The following is an 11730-nucleotide window of genomic DNA, read 5'->3' on the forward strand; positions in this document are numbered from 1 at the left end:
GCTAATTCAAAAACTGCAACTCCAACATCTCTCTGGAATCACCCATGACGTTGCTAGGGATACATGTATTGTGTCACTTTGTATTTGATTTGAAAACTACAATTGAAAAACTTAAAATGTCATGTATTGCATTTTCATGAAAGGCAAATTAAAAACATGAGAAAATTATTCAGTGATAAACTGGGGGAGAAGGGATATGTGCGCAAAACGCCGTGTGCCAATAAATTCCGACCGCAAACTTCGCCTTGCATAAGAGTGGCTTCTGATTGCAGCACGTCGTCTTTGCAACATGTGCATCAACACATTGACAAACCGGAACCTTATAAGTCCTTTGCACTGAGCAACTTAATTTCTTTGGCAGGAACACCAAAGCAGAATTATTCCCACTATCACCAAACATAACCGCATCGGCTCCATGTCGTTTTCCATATTCAGTTGATTTCTGTGATTTGTATGTGCGTCTGCACAAGGCGTGTGTACATTTTCAGGCGTGTGTACATTTTCCGCATGCCCAGTGAATTAACGTATTTTGAGAGTACGTCCTTCTAGTCCGCTTAAATTTGTTAATAAAGTTTCAAATGAACTGATTCGCATTAGGCAAATCTATACATAAAAAGTTGACGATTATTTAAAAGATCAATTTAAAACACTCTTGGCAATAGTGCATTACCGCCACCTACTGTACTGTCACATTATACTTCTCTTCTGGAAAAAAAGAAATAATTTAAACATTATCCCCCAATATTTCCCTTGCTGCATCCATCTCCATTCTAATCCAGTCTTCGTTTCGATTTCACGTGCAATTTATTCGCAATAAAAAAAAAAGCGTATTTATAACTCTCAGATCCTCCTTGTCCTGTTTCGTATTACTCCCAATTCCCTTCCCTCTACTTACTCTTCGTTGCTTCAGCATATTTTGCTGTTGTCCATTCCACCTCACTCTCCATTTACCTTCTCACAATGTTTTACACCCACTTTGTGCTTCCGCCCCCCCCAGTGAAAACATACAGCCGGATCATCAGACAACATACAGTCCTCTTCTGAACACCCGTTCTCCCCACACCTTCTACATCTGCGCACCCTTTCCCTAAATACTGCAGCTAAATGTCCGTATTCCTGACACCAATAACACTGCAGTGGGAGTAGCCCCTTGCCCTCAACCCAACAAATTCTAACACTGATCCACTTTCTTCTTTCCATCCATATAACATTTCAACCGCCTCTCCCCACAAACACCCTCTCTACCTTCAAGAGAAAAAGAAATCGGCTTCTACAGAGAGTGGGGACCCCAGCAATTAGTCTCTTCACTGAGGGCCTTTCCCTCACTGGAAAATATTTCACCACTGTAGTGTCAAATGCTCTGATTTTTAATGCCGTCTTTGTTTGACACACCACAATTACAACAAAACAATAATCCATCTCATCCTAAATGGAAAACACCTAATTAAGAAATAAATAAATAACTGAATAAAAAAATCCTGGAATTGCAATTGTGGTTGGAACAAACCCCCCCAGGACCTATGTTACAGACCCCTGCTCTACAGTAACCTGTTAAAGGAAGGTGAAAGCAATGAAATGTGAAATGAACACTTGGATTAGGCATTTTCATTTTTGAGCCAACCTGATATATCAAAGGGTCCAAGGGTAAAAGGTTCAATTAAGCCAAAAAAGATTACTAAAAGGAAAAGAGAGAGGAAAAGAAAGAAAGAAAGGATTTCATGTTTAATGCGAGCTCATCATGCAATGGACAACGTCAAAAACAAACGGGAATGTCAAAGTTCAAAGTGAACATAATATTTATCGTAGACGATGGAATTTCTATTGAAGACGAAGAGAAGACTCATTTAAGACCATTCAGCTTCTCCTCCAGTTTTGTTTGGTTGCAACCAGAGAATTCATCAATCTGGAACAGAAAAGTAGGACATTTAAAGTTAAAGATTTGCAGGCTTGATACAGGCAAACAAAAAGAAACACACTGTGCAAAAAAATATATGATATCACCTATCTTCTACAGACTAGGATTTCAGAAAAGCCTGAATTATTCACATCATGGATTCAACAAGGTTTTGGAAACATTCTTTAGGGGATTTGGTCGATGCATTTCCTGCAGATGTTTCCACACATAATTCAGAACAAACAAAATGAGACACCGATGGGCAATATAAATGGTGAATGGTTGGCATTTATATAGCACCTTTATCCAAAGCGCTGTACAATTCATGCTTGTCGTTCACACACTCACACACCAATGGCGAATGGCCGCCATGCAAGGCACCAACCAGCTCATATAACTGAACAGAACATGGCCTGTAGCATAGTGGTCAAGGTAAATGACCGGGACACGCAAGGTCGGTGGTTCTAATCCCGGTGTAGCCAAGATAAAATCTGCACAGCCGTTGGGCCCTTGAGCAAGGCCCTTAACCCTGCATTGCTCCAGGGGAGGATTGTCTCCTGCTTAGTCTAATCAACTGTACGTCACTCTGGATGAGAGCGTCTGCCAAATGCCAATAATGTGATGTAATGTAATGAACACAGGGAAGCGGCTGCTGGGATCATTTTGGCCTGCTTATTTTTTGAGAGCAAAAATATCATAGCGTTTTCATGCACAGCACCTTTTATGGCTTAGAGTGGCTCCACTTTTAGAAAGACCACAACTGGTGGTCGATACCACAACCACAACTGGTGGTCTGTGCTGGCGCTAGCACAGCGACATCCAACCTGTTTCACATCCGACCAAAAAATTACAAAAGTAGGCTAATGAAAATGAGGATAACAAGGGCATTCTACACAACTAGGTACAATGTATGACCAATACTGTGGACTGGAAGGAGTTTGAAGGAGTTTTTAGCTTTAGATTGGCTGCCATGTAAGGTGTCTTGCTCAAGGACACGTCGACACACCCAGGGCGGGATCGAACCAGCAACCCTCCGACTGCCAGACTGCTTTTTTTTTGAGCCAATGTCTCCCCAATATTATATAACATAAATTATTTGTCATATTCCATTAAAACACATTACACAAATGATGTTCAACTGATGGGGCGTTGATGGTACCTTTTTCCCATTTTTGTAGAAGTGGAATGTTGGCATGCACTTAATATCGCAGAAGGTTGCAACGTCCTGGAGAAAGAGGGCAGAAAGACCATAAATTACCCAATAAAACAACCAATAACAACCTCTGCATGCATCAGTTTACCAAATTAAGACAAATTAAGACATTATGAGGACATACCTGTACTCATAAAACAATATTGACTGTTCTAAAGCTCAGAATCAATCAGGAAAATGGGCTCATCTCATCTCTTTCCGTGTATGAGCACATTAAGAAGTATGAGTAGCTCATTGAGAAGTCTAAGGGGGCTCTTATGTGCTGAAAGCAGTTTCATGGTGCACAAGGGCAGGAAAGGGCGGCACGGATGGTGTAGTGGGTAGCGCTGCCGCCTCACAGCAAGGAGGTCCTGGGTTCGAATCCCCATCGGCCGGGGCCTCTCTGTGTGGAGTTTGCATGTTCTCCCCGTGTTTGCGTGGGTTTCCTCCCACAGTCCAAAGACATGCAGGTTAGGCTGATCGAAGAGTCTAAATTGCCTGTAGGTGTGAGTGAATGAATGGTGTGTGTGCCCTGCGATGTACTGGCGACCTGTCCAGGGTGTATTCCTGCCTTTCACCCAATGTATGCTGGGATAGGCTCCAGCCCCCCTGCAACCCTGTTCAGGATAAGCGGGTTAGGATAATGAATGAATGAATGAATGAATGAATGAACAAGGGCAGGAAACAATCTGTTGGAAAGAGTGTCATCTTTCTGCTGGACCCATGGCATACATTTTACACCAGATAAGCCCAAGTCTCTGGACAGGCGTGCCAAAAGCTGACTGTAGGAACTTCTTGAATCGAGTCCTGTGAACGGCTTGTCATTAAACACCACTGTTTGACAAAGAGCAACGTCTCCTTGCAGCAGCTTACCAGATCAACAGGCCACACCGTGTAACTGGAGCCCATCACAACAAAGGCTTTAAACACGGCCACCTCAACGTGGTCCAGCTCCGAAACAAAGGACGGACCAAATAACAGCTGACCCACACGCTACAACTTAATTATACACAGGGTGCGAACAGGCTTTGTTACCAATGATCAAACGCCAGTGTGATGCAGGAGAAGGGGGCTTGGGTAACCAGTGTAGCTTTCAGTGTGCCTGGCAGATTAATCAAGTAGTGTACCACACTTTGCATGCACTTGTTGACTAACTGTTGACTAATTATTTTACTGTGATTATGACCAGTTACTATTCTTATTGGACGATGTATCCAGGCGTTTCAAAGCACAATCTCTGTGACACAAAAGTGCCCATGGCACTTTCCAGAATATTGGGGGTTCCCTGGGGTCCAGGAAAAATCAGCAAATTGGCTCCCTGAACTTGGCCACCGAAACATCGGCCAGTTTAATTGCTTCAATTATTTCCTCCCACTACACCTCAGCTAATGTATGATCAGTGGCCTAGTACAAAATGGCTGCTGAACATCACCCAGGTGGGTGCTACACGGCAATTGTGTTCGAGGCGAGTTTCACCCCCATCACTTTGCATCTACATAGTGCTTTTCATGATCTCAATCTATTAGTAACTCTACATAAACGGCCAGCCTGGTGAGCAACTGGAGTGAACTACCATGGACTGCTCTATGAGGAGGTGACAGAATTATTCCCTGTGAAAACTTAAGGAGAACCCACACACAGGGAAGCAACCGATAATAACAATACTAAATATCTTTCTGCCTTTCAAGCGAACGAGTGCAATTTTCCCCCTCACCTGAGCGTCGTCCACATCCACCTTCAGGAACACGACGTTCGTGTTCTCCGCATCCTCAGAGAATTTCTGCAGCAAGGGAAGCAAGCAGGCGATCAAAATAAACAACCGTTTTGAGTCCATCGCTCTGAAACCCGCCGAGGACACAATCACCCCCGCCACGCTGTCGATACCAGTGCGCTTATTCCTGGTCTTTTGGCATGTTTGTGCTCCGAGTTACACGTTCACAGATCACGGCTGATCCGTGATACACGGGACGATTGTAGTGGCAGGGACGATAAATTCTCTTCACTACCGCTTTTTCCTCTAGAGAGGGACGGGGCCAACACTGGGGCCTTCTCACAGTGCTCCAAAACAGTTCTGCCAATTCAAGTGAAGATAACCTACTTACTGTAGATTCCTCTCTGTACTATTGTGTCCAAAGATGCAAATAAATAAATAAATAAATAAATAAAATTTTAAAAAAAAAGTATTCTTGGTTTCAGATTTTTCACTGTTTTCTCTCAATTTAGTAGCCAATTTAGGAGGAATATCTATTATAATAATAATCTATTCCAACTGGGGCCACACCGCCTTCACCCCGTCCCAAATGGAACAGGTGATCCTGAGAACGACACGCCTTCTCCGTGCCGCATCGTCCCGCCCGTGACCCTGATTCCGAGGCGGCCCGGGGTGCCGTTGTCGTGCGCGCCCGTCTCATTAACTCCCCCAGTCCTCCCACGGAGCAGCGAGCCGATTCGTGCCGCTCCATGTGAAACGGCAAAACTCCGCTTTGGCGGGACCGGGAATCGGGGTGCAACTGCAACAAACTTATGCCTGCCTCAAGGTCCGTTGCTTTAGCCCCGTGCCACCATGGCTCGCTGCAGGGACGCACTATTAAAACATCTTGGGGAGCTTCACATTGTCACTGAAGGATGCAAGCTAGACAAGCCACAATTCATTTTTAACTGCTGGCATCATTAGGCTAATTTCGAGAGAAATACACACAGGTTACTACACACACATTTCTAACCGATGAAAAAATGGAATCCGTGGCCAATGGGTGATCTTTACTTAAAACTGCAGAATGTGTTATTCCGACCAAAAAAATAAAATATTTTAAAATGCAAGTTCAAGATAAACTAAAAATTCAAAGAAGTTCTCTCCATACCCTGTTAATAGCTCACCAGCCAACTGCCGCAGGGTGCAGTTGCACAAACCGCCCTGTACATGTTGGTCAATGCATTTCCTGTAGTGTTGTAACACGGAACAACATTCTGAAGAAAACACTCACTTTAAACTGAGGAGCGATACTCTGACAGGGCCCACACCATGTAGCGGTGAAGTCCACCACAACCAGCTTGTCACCAGCGTCCTTCAAGGCCTGATCAAATTGATCCTTCAAAGAGAAACAAAGAAAACAACCTTTATTGTTCATTTATTGTTTATTGTTTTCTCTCTCTCTCTCTCTCTCTCTCTCTCTCTCTCTCTCTCTCTCTCTCTCTCTCTCTCTCTCTCTCTCTCTCTCTCTCTCTCTCTCTCTCTCTCTCTCTCTCTCTCTCTCTCTCTCTCTCTCTCTCTCTCTCTCTCTCTCTCACACACACACAGTTTCAGTTTCACCTTTTGCTGCTAAAATGATTTAAAGGCATATCATGCAGGATTTTCAACTTGAAAATATTATTTCAAAAACCATGCTTGAGTGAACATTGGGAGCAGACCAGCAGCATTTCTGAAGTCGACATAAAAAAAGTTTTTCCTTCGTAAATAAACACAGGATACTTCATTGATAATGGTAGCCCAATAAACGGCATCCTTCACATAATATATTATTTAACAATCCAGCAAGAATGGAAACTCTCTCCTGTGTGCGTAAACAGCATGAGCGCGGGGCTACAACGGCATTGCTTATGGTGGTGTAGCCTACGTGGCCTTGAATGGACTGAATAAACGGCATTCAAGCGTTACGTTTTCTCATCGGATTAATGAATCAGTCAACCAGAGCATACATCTTCATTCTGAAAAGAGATGTGTGATGTGCCAAACAAATGGTCTTTGAGCTGCAAAGACGCTTGTTTGAGAGCCCGATATAGGCAAGCATGCAAATTACATTTGAAATCTAAAGATACATATTACATCATGTCTTTCTTCACGGCAGTCTTTAGGAAGAACAGGAAGTGCATGATGACATATAAGGGCAAGGCCAACTGAAATGGTGATGTCTTGCTTATATTGTTTTTGTGTAAACCTCTCTTGAAGCGCAAAGAAAGTTGTAGAAGGAAGGCTGCATGGATCAATAGGTAGTCAACTGTGGAGGAGAAAATATTTTAAAAGTCTTTATTTCAATATGGCAAGATTCGAAAATGCAGAGAACCAACGTGGTTCAGGCTCCCGAATTCTCTGAGTGCAAATGTACATACATTACATCACAATCTGATTTAAATCATGTTAAGGTTATACAAAGTGATGGACAACATGTAACTGTATATGGGCAATTGTATACAATAACGGCGTTATAGTTGTGACAGTTATTCCTGTTTAAGTAAAATTGGCCACGCCAACACCAAATATAATTTAACAGAGAAATGTTTCTATATATAATTTTTCAAGAGAAGAGTCCATTATACATAGTGGTGCAAGTTTCATGCCAATCTGTCCGACTGTTTCGGAGGAGATATCGTTCAAGGCCTTTTTCCAAAATAGCAAAAAAATCTAACCAGACATTTGTTCAGCGTGGGCAGAGGAATCTAAAGAGCCTAGTTCCGTCTTTCTACACACAAACAGATCAATGGCCAATCGGTGTAATTTTAATAACGTTTGTAGCGGCCATCAGCCTTAATGGGTAGACCCATTTTCAAGAGTTTTCACCAGTCCAAACGGAAGTTATACACCATGAGGCGGAGTGGGTAAGGAAAAAAAACACTGAGAATACATACAATAAATAGGGCTTTGCTGCTCAAACCCCCAATAATAATAATAATAATAATAATAATAATAATAAATCCCATAGAATCTTCTAGCAAAACTGAGTGACAGGGAACTCATCCACAATTAACAGAACTATAGTTATAGGAGTAACTTTTATCCCATGTTATTCCCTTCTTACTGTCAGAGGACGGTGCTCATACCAGCAATAGTCACAAGGAAGCATCCATCGTATGATCACAAAGGTGTTTGTAACACAGCCAATGAAACTGCATGGTAAGCAGCTACATTAACCCTATAGAGGCAGGCAAAGGTGAGTGATGAAGGCCGGGGTTGTGCCCCAGCACATCAGGGCAGCCCAAGAGGTACACACACTTTTGGAGGAATGGCCTTCTGAAGTATAGGAAGGCCTTCTGACATGTAGGCATGTGCAATGGCCACAAGCATCAGCTTGGGCAGCCTCTGCTTTGACAGGGCTCTGCCCTTGCTGTGACCGTCATGGGAGACAAAAAAAAAAAAAAAGGTTGCCAGACGTACGAAGGTTCCCTCGGATGCGGTCTGCACGCGTGCCGCACGAGCCGGATCAGGGGCGCCTTGTCGAGCGCGGGGTCCTTACTCGCCCATTTGGACCAGCGAGGGGGGGAAGACCCTGCCTAAGGCGGAAGACTCCGCTAGAGGACGGGCCACGGCCTGCCAGTGGCATTCCACCATACCGCCACAATCAGTGGTAACGCTGCCAATGGCCACATCATTACATTACATTACATTAATGGCACTTGGCAGACGCTCTTATCCAGAGCGACGTACAGTTAAATTAGACCAAACAGGAGACTTCTGGATTCATCCTGCTGCTACCATCATGAGTTACAACCATCAATAAAGATTAGGGAGCCCATTCCAAGAAGCAGCCATGCAAGCCCAAGCCATGACACTTCCTCCACCGTGCTTCATAGATTAGCTTGTATGTTTTGGATTACATTAATGACACTTGGCAGACGCTCTTCTCCAGAGCGAGGTACAGTTTATTAGACTAAGCAGGAGCAATGCAGGGTTCAGGGCCTTGCTGAAGGGCCCAACGGCTGTGCAGATCTTATTGTGGCTACACCGGGATTCGAAACACCGATCTGGCAAGTCCCAGTCATGTGCCTTAACCACTACGCTACAGTGAACTGTACTTAAGGGCCGTCAACAACAGAAGGTGTCTGCACCATGCTGCTAGCCGACTGATTGGCGGGAACACTGACCCTGGTGGCGACTGCACTGGAATGGTAACAGGGTCACGGTGGAACACGGACTCCAATTTGAAGTTTCCAGTTTAGATCATCAGCGCCGTTTAGCAGCGGCGGCTACAGAAGCCGCAACTAGCTTACAAACGGAAACTGACACCAGTTTGTGGTCTCCTTGTTCGGACCAGCAGCTGCGGAAGCTGCAACTACTTCACAGCGGACACGCCAACACCAGTTTGCCTCCTTGTGGTCTCCCCCACAGCCTCCGGAGGACAAAATATCTGTAGCTCCAACCTATGTTGCGAGGCAACCAGGGTTCAGCGGCCAGCAGAAGGAAAAGTTGAGATGAACATTGTTTCCAATGTGCGAGGAGATTTTTTTTGGGTGGATGACATGGGTAATTATGTGGGCTTGCCTTACGTCACCCCCGCCTGTGGTCTTAAGGACTTCAATCCCTTATTTTTTCCAATCCATCATTTCTCTTGCTTGCTCTTCAACTGCTCCTAGCTCCACCCATCGGGAGAGGCTGAGAAAAGGGGCAAGAAAAAGAACTGAAGACTGGGAAGTGGGAAGTGGGAGGCAAATGGAATGTCCTTGCTCCGCTTTCCGAAACAATACTTCCACACTGATGTTTTCTTGCTCAAAGGAAAGATTGGGAGTTCCTAACGTCTGCTTTTAGCTCCTAGAAGGAGCATTTAAGGGGTTGGAATGCCCTTAAAGATGGTGGACCACGATCGATTTCCGGGTCAGGAGCAAGTGAAAAATACAAAAATACAAAACAAAATAAATTCTTACCCAACCATCTGCATGGTCCAACAGAAATTTGTTGGAATTGTACCAGGCAAAGTTTTTCCAATCTTCAATCGTCCAATTTTGGCAATCACCCACTCTAATCTTTCTTTTCTTAACTGACAGCAGTAGAACCAGGCACGACCTTACGCAGCTGTTACCCATCAGCTTCAAGGTTTGAAATATTGTGTGCTTACATTACATTACATTAATGGCATCCAGAGCGACGTACACTTTATTAGCCTAAGCAGGAGACAATCCCCCCCCCCCCGGAGTAATACAGGGTTAAGGGTCTTGCTCAAGGGCCCAACGGCTGTGCGGATCTTATTGTGGCTACACCAGGGATCGAACCGCCAACGTTGCGGATCCCAGTCATGTGCCTTAAGCACTACACTAACATGTCTGCCCACTCTCCTCTGACTGCTCTCATTAAGAAGATGTTTTCCGCCCGTACGGTTCACTGGACGTTTTTGTTTATCACACAATTATCTGGAGATTAACGGTACAGCGTGTAAAGAATCCCGCAAAAATCATACCACGGTCAAAGTCGTTTAGATCTTGCCCATTCTAATGTCTGGTTGAACAAAAAAAACTGTTAATCATGTCTTTGTATATTGAGTTGCAGACACACGATTCACTGTTTGGAGCAGCCGGCTATTTGCATTAGCGAGCAGGTGTACCTTATAAAGTGGCCCATGAGTTCACATGGAATGATAATATACACCTCCCAGCCAATCAGAATTGAGTATTCAGCCAAGCTGTTGTATGAGTCAATTAAAGGCTTTTTTAAGCACCTTCCCTCAAATAACTCCGGTGTTAACACTAACAACACTGCCATGCCCACGTCGATGAGAAAATAAGCTTGGGGCTTGCTTGTTAATCAGCTACAGTAGCCATAAATTAACGTCATAGAAATAAGTATAGAACTGAGTCATGAAGAGGCACGAGAAGTACACTGCTTGCGTGCAACAAAATCTCCTGTATGGAAGAGTTGCATCAACAGGAAGCAACTTCAAATTGTTCAAAATGCCTTTCCATTGTTAAATTGTGTAACGTTACATTTTCAAGAAGGCTCAACGTCATTTTGCTGGATAGCTTAGAGTGCAAAGTCTTTTTGGCGCTCAGTCAAATGTTTAAAACTAACAAATGAACATGTGCTTGCGTTGAGAAACATAATCCCACATTGGGACACAACATATTTTTCTCATTAATATTACTAATGGCTAGAATCGAACTAGTCTAACAAACTAACATGGGACGGCGCCAAATGTTACAGCTAACGGGACCATCCCTTCTGCGTTTGCTGGCAAGCGAACGGTTAACGTTAACATCGGCTACTAACGGTATTGAAGGCAGAAAACCAGCATTGTCATTACATTAGTTCAGCAAGTTGGCCGCTTCCGCTCGTCGTGATCTCCCAATTCTAAATGACAGGGTGATTGATAAATTGGTTAAGAGGCGATGACTTGCAGTTTTATCTGCAGCTTACAACATAAAAAAAAAAACAAGCAAGGAAAGATTCCTAGCGCTTGGTACGTCAAGTTTCAGCACAAAAATACTCCCGAACAATTTAGCCATGCTGGTCGGGAGCAAGTTGACAAGCCAGCTAACGTACACGCAGTTAAGGATTTTAAAGCAATTGTACAAACTCGCATTTGACAGTGCCACTGGGATATGCAGAGGGGTCCAGTCTAATAGCACGTTGCTGATACATTATCAATAATTTTGTACCAAGTTAGCATTAACAATTTCTTGAGCTGCGTTTGCGTTTCTTACCTTATTTTCGATTACGACGATCATTTTTGCTGAGGTCACCCGGCTGTGGCTCGCTTTCTCGTTGGCCTTGACACTATGATCAGGCGCGTTCTCGACAAAAGCGTTTATAGCGCAACGAGAAGCCCAGCCCCTAGATTTGAGGACGTAGTATTCCTGATCAGCCCTACTGCAGAGAACTAAGGCAGGGAGGTCTTTCAAGGGTCTCCCCTTCGCAGCTTGTTTACGCACGGTGGATGCAAAT

At 44.0% G+C, this 11730-nt stretch overlaps 1 protein-coding gene across 1 annotated transcript; it reads right to left on the reverse strand.

Annotated features, from left to right (window-relative positions):
• Positions 1-1703: 1703 nt before the first annotated feature.
• On the reverse strand, positions 1704-11641 carry LOC133134678 (thioredoxin-like). The gene is made up of 5 exons (XM_061250953.1): positions 11490-11641; positions 6071-6175; positions 4801-4866; positions 3054-3119; positions 1704-1903 (listed from the first exon to the last, which is right to left on the reverse strand). The coding sequence occupies exons 1-5, from the start codon at positions 11511-11513 to the stop codon at positions 1841-1843; spliced, it is 324 nt and encodes a 107-aa protein (XP_061106937.1). The 5' UTR covers positions 11514-11641; the 3' UTR covers positions 1704-1840.
• Positions 11642-11730: the final 89 nt, after the last annotated feature.

Source organism: Conger conger, chromosome 8 (genome assembly GCF_963514075.1).
Source record: "Conger conger chromosome 8, fConCon1.1, whole genome shotgun sequence".
NCBI lineage: Eukaryota > Metazoa > Chordata > Actinopteri > Anguilliformes > Congridae > Conger > Conger conger.